Below are 12,049 nucleotides of genomic sequence, written 5' to 3'. Positions count from 1 at the left end.
ATCAATATCAATCTTCACTTTAGCCCATATGGGGTTAACTCTTAATTAACAAAATCACGACATTAAACTACATATTCAATCTCCACTTTAACCCATATGGGGTTAACTCTTAATCAATTAACTCCAGCTTACCTAACGACTAGACATTTAGTCGCAAACCTATTTGATCAATTAATTCAAATAACTAAATACTGAAACCACCTTTCAGTTTCTATTCAGAACCATTAAAATGTAACCAGTAGAGTTAATAACGCTAGACTGAAATTTCTATTTCCCTTCCGAACATTAAAATTACTTCCCTTGATAACGCTAGACTGTAATTCTTGACCAATCATATAGACCGATCGACCTACACAATACGCTATCAGTCAAGGCAATTACATGTATTCATAAAGTTACTTTCCCTTGTCTTAAATCGAGTACAAACATACAATATTTACTATCCAACAATTACACTGTATCATATTAATAAAGTATTTTGGAGCAACAAATCATTTTCCCTATAGGTAGTACTAAACCAAATAACTTCCGGCTGGGTCAAAGTGCGAGGTGCACCGAACTTTTGATAGAGAAGTGAACACCACAAGTCCTGTGATTGGTTATAAATGTGAGTGTGTTGGTTGTAAAAAATAATAGTTTCATCTGGGTAAAAAAAAAATGCAATTTTATTTCATCTAGTACAAATGTGTCAAGTAGCCTTGTGCTTGAAACATGTATGGGGTACCTGTAAAAAAAAGTACTCGAATTTTGTGCGAAACTAGGGTAGTCATAGATGCTACCCGTTATCTCAGAAACGAGCAGCTTGACCCCCATTTTTTTCTGATTCATTTTAAGTGTAAGGGGTGGTAGTATTTATATCCGTGGCGTTTATGTCGGTTGATACGTTGCAGGTAGTTTTAGCCACATGTTACTATTGTCATCTATGGGATTTGATTTGGTAGTATACACCCTAAACCATAAACTTAGATGTACTAATATAATCCTACATAACTTACCAACCCCCAAGGTCATGCGACTCATCGTTCGCGATAACCATTTATTAACAAAACATCAAATTAACTGGACATGTCAACTTGTTATACATATATTTACATAAACTGTGTTTTTGCCAAGGTGTGGGACGTGTAGGTCTTCTGTACATTGTGTTTTACTAACCTGGAAAGTGAAAATACAACAACTGAAATTCGGAGTGACTTTTACTTCAAAAGCATGGCATCTGACAACTTTGTAATAGCCAATCAGACTTCACCACGCACTATAGCTCCGTATTTTATCCACTATTTTCCGTAAATACAGCGGACAGCCAAATATTTCAGTTTCCGATTTTATCGTTTTGTTACACTCTCCCCCAATTTAAATATGTTGTCTCAACATAAAAAAAAAATATTCTATCAACACAACTTAAATGAATTATTAACTGCATGTACAAGCTTTCACACATCTCCACTAAAAAAAACAGCCTGGCGAGAGTTGGTACTCATGTGCTACTATACCCCTATTACTATTCCATTCCACACCTTAAGTACTATCGTTAAACTTTTTAACATCTTGATTAACTGGTCTCTCTATTACTTACCCGTAAGAATAGTATCCATAGGTATGTACTAATCCATACTGAACATGCACCAAACACCTCACCAAAGATACTAAACAAAATCACTTACTTGTACCCACACACCTATACAGCTGTCTCGAATCTAAATCTGGGCAATATATGGTAACACTTTGTGCAACTAATCATTTCCACTTGTTTACTCGTATCCAAATTCCATGAGGGTTTACCCAAGGTATCGTAAGTAAACACTGCTGGAGGGTGATGATTGCGTTGTGGTCGCGAGGTTCCATCTCTATCATTCTCAGTTCGCTCCCCATCATCACCACTGTCTTCATTTAAGTTAGCTTCCTCCTCCAATTGATCATTGATCTCCACTGTGTCCGGAACAAAAGGTTCAGCTTCAGGATTCAGTTCCCTTCGTATTAGTTCAGTCTGTGTAGGGTTGTTCACCACACTGTAACCACTTTCCTCATCAGAGGAATCGTCCGACGACACTTTGCGATCCACAGGTGTAGGTCGCCCTCTAATTAATGTGGATTTTGATGCTACTTCCCGTTTACGCTCTGGAGGAACCACTGGTAAATGGTTACATGGCAGCAACAAATTCCGATGAAGAATCCGATCCCGTCCCCTTTTATTCTCTGGCTTAATCATATAAACCGGACTATCATCGGCCATTCGCTTGACCACTACATGTATGCAGTCTTCCCAATAGGAACGGAGTTTTCCTGGGCCACCTCTCTCACCTAGATTCCGCACTAACACACGGTCACCTGGCATCAATACTGAACTATGAACTTTTCTATCATAAATGTTCTTACCTTTGGTTGCAGATTGTTCTGAATTCTGTGCTGCTAAATCATATGCTATTTGCATCCTTCTTTTCCATTTCTCAGCATATTCAGTGGGGGTTTTATTCACCTCGTCTTGATTGATACCAAAAAGCAAATCAATTGGTAGCCTTGGATTTCTACTGTATAGCAGGAAGAATGGTGAAAAACCAGTAGTTACTTTTTGTACAATTATATGCATGCACCACTTGAGCAACATGGTCCTTCCAATTGCATTTAGCCTCCTTTGGAAGCGTTCTCAGCATACTCAACAGGGTCCGATTATATCGTTCAACCTGGCCATTACCCACTGGATGGTATGGTGTTGTACAAGATTTCTGAATACCGCAGTAATGTTGTAAGTGATCAAACAGCTTGTTTTCAAACTCACGTCCCTGGTCATGGTGTAACTTTTCTGGAAATCCAAAGCGAAGAACATAGTCATTAAAAATTTTGCTGGCTGCTGTTTTCGCTGATTTATTACGAGTGGGGTATGCCTGTGCGAAACGAGTAAAGTGGTCCATGATGACCAATATATATTCATACCCACCACTACTCTGCTCCAAGTGAAGAAAATCAATTGAAACCAGTTGGAATGGTGCAGTAGTCAAAATAGATTTCAACGGTGCACGGTTTGGGATATTTGGTTGCCTATCCTTCAGACAATGACAAACTTCTGTGACATAATGTTCAATTTCCTTGGCCATTCGAGGCCAGAAAAACCACTCCCGAGCCAGAGCTAATACCCTCTCTGTTCCCAGGTGTCCCATCTTATTGTGCAGCTCTTCCAAAACCACTGGTACAAATTCTTTTGGTAGAACAATTTGTACTTTTGCTTCACCTCCGGGAAAGATCACTTTTCTTTCCAATACTCCATCTGAACTCACCGTAAACTTGTACCAATCTCGCATCATCAACCGGGAATTTAATGGCCAAGACCGTGTCTCCCTGAAACTTGGTTTTTGACCTTCTAATTTAGCTTGGAACACCGGTGCGATCCCATGATCTCGTCTCTGAGACATCTGAATATCCAATGGTAACAACCTCTTGAACCCAACTCCACATTCTTCACTTTTATCCACATATCCATGGGGTCTCTTTGTTTGCACACACAGTTTGTACCACTGCTGGTGAAATTTCTTCCCTCTGTTCATGTCTAACCTTTTCAATATCTATTGGCATTCGTGATAAACCGTCCGCATCCACGTTCTTTTTGCCAGATCTATATTTGATTACAAAATTAAACTCTGAAAGTTCAGCCACCCACCTTTGTCTTGTGCTGTCGAGTTTCGCTGATGTTAAAACATATGTTAGTGGGTTATTATCTGTATATACTGTAAATGAAGTAGCATAGTACAGATAATCTCTGAAACGTTCCGTTATAGCCCACTTCAAGGCCAAAAACTCAAGTTTACCCGAATGCATGTGGTACTTCTGCTCGGCAGGACTGAGTGTCCTCGATCCATAGCCTATCACATGTAGTTTCCCATCATTGCCTTCTTGATACAAGACAGCTCCCAATCCCAGCTGTGATGCATCTGTATGAACTACAAATGGTTTTTCAAAATCTGGATATGACATTATTTGCTCCGAACAAAGTGTTTCAATCAAACAATTCAACTGACGTTGGTGTTTTTCTGTCCAAGTGATTGGTTGTTTAGAAGATGCTGGACCTATCTTTCTTCTCCCAGCACTATTTCTTTGCTCTGACCACTTATCGTGATCATTGTTCACCTTAAGAAGGTCATACAAAGGTTTTGCCTTCCTTGAAAAATCTTGTATATATCGTCGAAAGTAGCCAATAAAACCCAACAGTTTCCTCAATTCTCCGACGGTATGAGGCCTTTTCTCTCTCATGGCCAACACTGCTTCCCGATCTGCTGGATCCATTTTATATCCATCAGCTGATACAATGTGTCCTAGATAACGCACACTTTTGTGGAAAAGTTTACACTTGGATGGCTTTAACTTCCCTCCTTTCTCCGCTAGTCGTTTTCAACACTTGGCGAAGGTGAACCACATGATCTTCAAACGAGGCACTATAAACAATAATGTCGTCCAAGTATGGCATACAGCACTCGTCCCGGAGACCTTCCAACATATTATTCATATACCTTTGGAACTCTGCAGGAGCTCGTTAGGCCAAATGGAATCCGAACCCATTCATATAGTCCCCATGGGGTGACAAATGCGGTATACAGTCTACACTGCTCTTTTACAAATCCTTGATGGTACGCCTTTCCTTGGTCTAAAACTGAGAACCAACACTTACCTCCAAGACTATCTAATGCATCCTGTATTCTGGGTATAGGTTGTCTGTCAGGAACAGTCTTTTGATTAAGTAAGCGATAATCGATGCAGAGTCTCAGGGTTCCATCGCGCTTCCACACAGCTACCATTGGCGACGAATATGGTGACCGAGATTTAACAATCCAGCCACGCCAAATTAAGTCTTTAAGATATTCCTTCACCTCCTTATATAGTGGGGGAGGTATTCCCAAGTACGTTTTCTGTACTGGCGTCCTGTCCAAAACTTCAATATTCAACTGCAGTTCAGGTATAGTCCCCACTTCTCCATCTTTTGCAAAAGCACTACTTTCCTCCTGCAGCATTTCTCGGACTATGTCTTCTTGTTCTCTGGTAAGAGTTTGCCCAAGATCTACCGGTAGGTACCACTTACCTGTATGCCTCATCTTATCGCTTTTCTGTCCCTTGTCACTCTTGTCGGTATTACTTTCAGTTTCATTTTCTTCCACTTTTCCTGGAAGTGGGGTTATTGACTGAATCATTTCTAATGTGCCCAACATCATCTTACCTTTTAGAGTGACTGCATGCTCATTAGTATTGGATACCCTAATGGAAACTGGATTGTATCTCCCACCTCTTAGCTTCATTACAGACTCGGTTACCTCCAATCCCTCTGGCCAGGTTGCTTCCACACACGGTTCAAACAAGACTGGGGTTCCATTCAACTCTGGACCTGTTCGAACAGAACATCTCACAGATTCAGAAGTACATGCCGGAATTACTATCCCTTTCCTACCCAACCGTACTTGACCTACAGTTTCACACCTATCCCTTTGGATGAGATTTACCACTGCCTTTGCTCTACTAAAATCTATATCGCCCACTGATGCCCTCATCACCTTAACCTTGTCATTTAATGGGGGCTCTCCTTGTTTCATGTAATGTTCTATTACATTATACCCCACTATTACCTGTTTAAAATCTGACATATTTGTAATCAAAAATGGTACTGAAAGTTCTGTTTGTCCATCTAGCAATTTAAACTGGATACACACCCATCCGGTAAACGGTACGATTGTCCCATTGGCCGCATGTAAAGTTAAAGGATTATCACCTACCAATTCATTAATAGGTCTAACCACAATGTCTTTCAGGTGAGAATGCATCCAGCTTTCTGGCATGATGCACACCTGAGCCCCCAAGTCCCACAAAACCCGAGTCTTTACACCGTTCATAGTACATGTCACCCGACATTCATTCCCAACAAGTCTTATCAGTTTGGCACTGTCACTTGAAGGTAGACTCGTTCCTTTCAACTCATGAATACTCCATGAAATGGTTTGTGATACACTCTCGAGGCTCCTAATCTTTTCACAAAGCTGTTCATGTGTGTATGTTTACAGTTCGAGAACATTAAAACAATAAAGTACAAACAAGTAAGTATCTATAGCCTAGTCCGTCCCATCCTACAAAAATGTAGGGTTTTTTTGTAAAAAAGAAAAAAAGAAGAAAAAAAAGAAGCTAATTTTGTATGCATCTTAGAAAACAATCGGCTCAGAAATAAATGACTTGTAAATTCCATAGTATGAAAAAAGGCGTTCCCTGTAAAACAGACTATAAATACATTAAATTAATTTTACTATACCTTCCCAGAGAAAACCTTTTTTCATACTATGGAATGTGCTATAAGTTATTTATTTCTGAGCAGACTGTTTTCACAACTGCACACAAAAAAATAGTATTGTTTTGTTATTTCCAAAACATTTACTCTTTTTTTTACGTCAAACTAAACTGAAATTATTCACACAAAAAAACATCTTCATAGATGGATGGGACGGACTAAAAGTCGTTTTTGTTTATTTCTTAAAATTAAAATAAGTTATTTATTTCTGAGCAGACTGTTTTTACAACTGCACACAAAAAATAGTATTGTTTTGTTATTTCCAAAACACTTACTTTTTTTTTTTTTACATCAAACTAAACTGAAATTATTCACACACAAAAACATCTTCATAGAGGGATGGGACGGTCTAAAAGTCGTTTTTGTTTATTTCTTAAAATTACCGATATCGGGTCCACTTGACTCGTAGAATTCAAGAGTTATTTATCGTCTTTTCTACTACATCACAAATATTAGAACATACAGTGTAGCAAAATAATTCGCACGAAAAGCTAAAGAACAAAACAAGAATAAAAGTTGTAAATTAGTGGTAAGCTGTCTCCACGACCATTTTCATCGTCATCTGATGATCTGTCAGGCCGGTGGTTCGTCGGAAGATGTTCCAGGTTCAAACTGATAAGGCATATTTATTATTTGTTGTGTTGCACAAATATTAGTCCAGTCGTCATTACTACACTATTCATCATCGAAAGAAGAATCGCATGATCAATGAGCTTGGCAGTCGCTGTCGGTCCTACTTTCGCTTGCGCTGGAAGTCATCTCGTGGTAGGTTTCTGTGAAGCGCGTTCCCTTCGTGACGTCACGGCTATTTACAGGCAAATGTTTTTACCGAGAATTTTACTCGGTCGTTTCCGGCAGTGTTCTACGGGAGTGATGTTTTAATACTTTTATGGGGCATTTTCGTAATTATTGATTTACATATCGGTGTAAAATAGTATTGCAATGAATTAAGAAAGCATTTAATTGTGGAATTTGAAATTTTAGTGTATGGTCTGGCACAGCACTTTAATATTAAAAGTTTATTTTTTAAGTTAACAGTAATTGCTATTTTAAATTAATCAACCTATGGCCCTACATAATTCACACTTCACAATCACACTTCATTCACCCCACACAACATACACTTTCTATATCAATATACTGTAGATCCTGAAATTAATGCAATCATAATATTAATATGAAAAATGTGAGCTCATGTTATTTGCATTAATAATATTACACATTTCAGTGTTCTCGCTGTTCCAATTAAGCGGTGCGGCCCGCACCGCTATTGCATTTTGCCGCCCTCCTTTCACGTTCTCCGCCCTCCAATCTAATTGAAATGCCGTATACCCTCAGGACAATTCGGAATGTTTTCATATTATTTTCAAATCACTGGCATGATTCTGCAAGTAAGGTTTTGATTGGTGGACATGAGGCTCCAACTGGCTGCTGTTAGATCCACATGTAATAGTGGAGCTAATTTTAATTAGATTGCCCGCCCTCCTTTATTTTTCTGCAACTGTCTCCGCTATTTCTAAATGCATACTTTTTTCCACACATAAAACCCCCCACAACGATATGTGTGCACACTGGACATCAAACGAAACAAGCCGCGTTGTGTACCAAAAAGCAATTGACGAAACATTAAATTTTACGCTTTCTAGACGATTCGTCCTCTGGACATTTCGTCCACAGACGATTCGTCCACCGTACATTTCGTCCACGTACATTTCGTCCACCCACATCGGACATTTCGTCCACTCAATTACAGAATTTACTATATAACTATAAATAATTATTTCTTTGACAGTGTAGTTGATTATTATCATTATTAAGTGGTTTGCTTTATCAAAGAAATATAAATTACGACCACAAATCAATGACACTTTCAAAATATTTATTAACTGGCCGTGTCCATTTCGTCCACCGACGATTCGTTTGTACCCGATTTCCGTTCTTCCCATCCCCCCTCTCTCTCTCTCTCTCACACACACACACACACAACTTGCATCTTCTTTTCGTAGGCAGATCAGACCAGATCAGATCAATTTGTTTTTCGTTGTAATTTGGCATTAAGAAAAGTAATAACTTTTCTGAGACCACCGACCCACTTCAATAGGTAAACTTCATATAATAGCAAGGTAACAATATTAATAATAACATTTTGAATAAACAAACAAACAAAGCAAAAAACCATGTCTTTTCATTTCAATTTAATTTAAATTATCAGTCATAACATATGACATTGCGTTTCAGCCTATGCTACAACAAATGTCCAATAGCTCGAAGAAGGTGTTTGGCAGAAATTTCACCATCATGGTATTGTGTCCATATTTGGAAAACTTCCCCCTGCCTCGTCCTCTGCTTGGATCTCTGTAGACGTCCAAGCCGTCCGTCGCTAACTCGCTCCATCGTCATTTTGACTAACTTCGCTTCGCGTAGAAGGAGAGGAACCAACAAGTAAAACTGGATTCCATCTCTGGTAGCCCTTGCGTTGATTCTCCGATGCCAGCCTTCTGTGTTGTTGTTAGTTCGAATCTGAATGTGAAAAAGCACACCATGTAGATATAATAATAAAAACTACTACTACTGCTACTACTACCACCACTACTAATAAAAAATAACTAAATATATAACAAATTAGTCATGGACAACACAACAACAATACTAAACATGTACTTACTGACAATCCAAAAATGGACCAATTCTCCACCTTCCATACGCTACTTCTGAACCATGTTCTTTTCATGTATGCAAGAACGTTCTCCACCTTTGGCGGGATTTTTAACGGAACAGCGCAAAGTCGCTCGAACTGCTCCTCAATATCCTCAGCTGGCAAATAAGGCAGAGACAGAACTTGTTTCAGGAATACGTATGTGCGTCCCTTGTCATGGTACGATTTTTCCAGTCCTTCTTGTCTGATCCTTTTGAAAACCGCCTGGGTCCAGTGAAATAAGCACCCCTAAAAAGAAAAACGTCAAACAAAAATGTGAAATATATATAAATAAAAAACCCGAAACAAACATTATAAAATTTAAAAAAATTTAAAATGTAAACAAATCGTAAAATGATGACAGTAAAATTATAATTATAATACTAAATAGTTAACATACTTTCAATTCAACATGTGGTAGTACGGCGCGTATCGCAGCCCAGGTAGCCGCTTCAAAATCAGACACGACACGTCTCACTTGTGGCTGTTGTTGCATTTTTTCTAGAAGACTGTTGAATACCTATGAATGAAAAATATTAATTAGTCAATATCGTGAGTGAATACTTAAAACACTAACATAACTTTGCAACAGATACGGTAAATAAATATCTTTAAATCTTTGTTGGTATATAAAGGCTTATGAATGTGACTCTCCCAGCGAAAATGTTAATTTTTTTTAAAACTTGCCCACATTGTATACGTGTTGTATTTTACCATGAATACATTAAAATAAATGTACAAAAGTATAAATACCAATACCAATATAACACTTACCCCTAAATAATCGATTGTTTGTCTTCGCGACATCAAATCAAACGCCAGTGGTACTTGGGTCATTGTCTCTCCCGATCTGACGAATGCATGGAGTCCAAACAGTTGCACAAAAGGAGGCGCCATGATTTTAAATGTTCCATCGACGTACCATGTTTTTCGCCTGGGCCAGCTGATGAACTTGAGCTGGCGTTGCAAAAATCAGATGCCGCTGTTCGTTGACACGGACTGACGCTTGGAAAAACGTTTCTGCATCCGAGTCTACCGAGCACAAGTACTCTACATCAACCTGTAAATATTAAATACATTGTTCATAAGGTAGGAAAGAAGAAAGGAGTAGCACTAAACACATTATAACCATGGTTTATGAACCAATTGTGTAACTTTTTCAGGAGTTTCCTCAAGTCTAAATAGAACACGTGTAAGTTATACATACATCAAACTGCAGGTCTTTGGGATCATCGGGTCGGAATTTCTTTCGATGTCGATTGGCCTTCCTTGCCCAGCTATCAAACGTACACGAGTCGGACTGAATATTTTCAACCTGGTCGGCAGCAAGCTTCACACTTTCAACAATCTCCTTTGCCGACCGAAAAATGTGCTCCGCAGCTAGAGTTTTGACCTAAATGGAAGAAAACATGTTTTATGTAGTTACGCACAATAAAGACATTAAACAAATAACGTTAGCAAGTGCAATATTTTAAATAAAACATCATTAACGAATTGCATAATGGGAATAAATGTACCTGTTTGTTTTCTTCGGTTCGATGTAGCAGTCCAGGTTTTGCTTGATGGTTGTGCTCCACTTTGCCTCGAGAAAAGATATTCCCATTTTGGTTAACTGTAGCTTTGCACCAGTTGTGGGTTCCTCTAACACTGCAAGTCCAGTTAATTCGGTCGCCATTCACTTTCTATAATACATGGTAGACACCGTGGTTAATTTATTTCAACACATACATAATATAAAAATTGTGTATTAATAAATAAAGATCACATACTAGTATAATTTATCTATTGTTTTATATTAATACATGCACATGTATTTACCTTTCTGGTATAGGCATAACCGATTGTTTCAATCAGCTTCGGTTTCCCTCTATCTGTTCCTTGGTCTACCACTACAAACTCCGGAGTGTAATTCTCCGTTTCACTAATCTCCATCGGCCTCGTTTCAACCAGTGACCTATAATATAAGAATACTTAGTGCACTACTTTTGTAAGTCTATATTTCATGTATAATACGATAAAATCTTCAACAAAACCCCCCAAAAAAAACAACCGCATACACCACCACCCCCACCAAAAAAAACCCCACAAAAAAACCTAAACAAAACAATGACATACTTACTCTTCTTGTAATGCATATGAGGAGATATTTGGTCGAGTTGGCAAAACTGGCACCTCAGGCAACACAGCAGAAATGTCGATGGTCTGCGATGCATTGCATTCAAATGAAAGGCGTGTGCTCTCTGCTCTTGGTTCACCCGTTATGCTCGACTGATCAAGTTGAACAGCAAAGTTCCAACATCAATTTGTGACCTTGACGACGTGTTCTAAAATGTAAAATACACTTTAAATGAATAGAATTGCACAACAGGAAAAACCTCTGTAAGTCATTAAGTGTTCTGTCTAATGTAAAAACATGAAACATATAATAGCATCGATATACATAATGTCAAGCTGCATAAAGTATATAATATTTTAATATCGGTGTTAAAACAAAAACAAGGTATAACAATAAGACATACCTCGCTATGTGATTGTACCAGTGGTCGTGGTGGTTGAGGAGCAGAACTGGTGGTTGGCGGTGGAGGAGGAGGCAGAGAAAATCCCGGCGGTGGTGGTAGAAGTGAAAAACCTGGTGGAGGTGGAAGACGAAGTACTGGCGTCGCTTGAGGAAGAGACAAGCTAGGGGATGGTGGTGACAGAGTATCAGATGTTGTGCAAACACAAATCTCACATTTCCAGTCCAGCCTAAAAGGCACATATAGTCATGGACGACGAAATGGCGACCGTATAACGCAATATATTACATCATAATTGATTTGAGGGAGTACGTAAATATAGTAAGACGTTTGCGGTCAATATAGCATTTTACTATTGTTACAGTTACATTCTAATTCAACACTAGTTCTTTGTTCATATGAAAAATCTTATTTTATTTATATAGAAATAACAAATTTATAGCTTGTACCTAATTATATAGCTAAACAGAAATGTACTAAAGAAATGGAACGTTTTAATGGAAAGTGGAAAGACAAACAAATAAA

At 38.5% G+C, this 12,049-nt stretch overlaps 2 protein-coding genes across 2 annotated transcripts; both read right to left on the bottom strand.

Annotated features, from left to right (window-relative positions):
* Positions 1–8,302: 8,302 nt before the first annotated feature.
* LOC121376189 lies at positions 8,303–9,932 on the bottom strand. Its single transcript, XM_041504006.1, has 4 exons — positions 9,783–9,932; positions 9,409–9,528; positions 8,979–9,257; positions 8,303–8,833 (listed from the first exon to the last, which is right to left on the bottom strand). The coding sequence occupies exons 1-4, from the start codon at positions 9,903–9,905 to the stop codon at positions 8,558–8,560; spliced, it is 798 nt and encodes a 265-aa protein (XP_041359940.1). The 5' UTR covers positions 9,906–9,932; the 3' UTR covers positions 8,303–8,557.
* Positions 9,910–11,318, bottom strand: LOC121374658. Its single transcript, XM_041501766.1, has 5 exons — positions 11,128–11,318; positions 10,827–10,962; positions 10,526–10,690; positions 10,216–10,401; positions 9,910–10,068 (listed from the first exon to the last, which is right to left on the bottom strand). Exons 2-5 carry the CDS (start codon positions 10,938–10,940, stop codon positions 9,910–9,912), a joined length of 624 nt encoding a protein of 207 aa, XP_041357700.1. The 5' UTR covers positions 10,941–10,962; positions 11,128–11,318.
* Between the last annotated feature and the right edge of the window lie 731 nt (positions 11,319–12,049).

Source organism: Gigantopelta aegis, chromosome 6 (assembly GCF_016097555.1).
Source record: "Gigantopelta aegis isolate Gae_Host chromosome 6, Gae_host_genome, whole genome shotgun sequence".
NCBI lineage: Eukaryota > Metazoa > Mollusca > Gastropoda > Neomphalida > Peltospiridae > Gigantopelta > Gigantopelta aegis.
The sequence above is the reverse complement of the archived record's forward strand: the minus strand, read 5'-3'. Positions and strand labels throughout refer to the sequence as shown.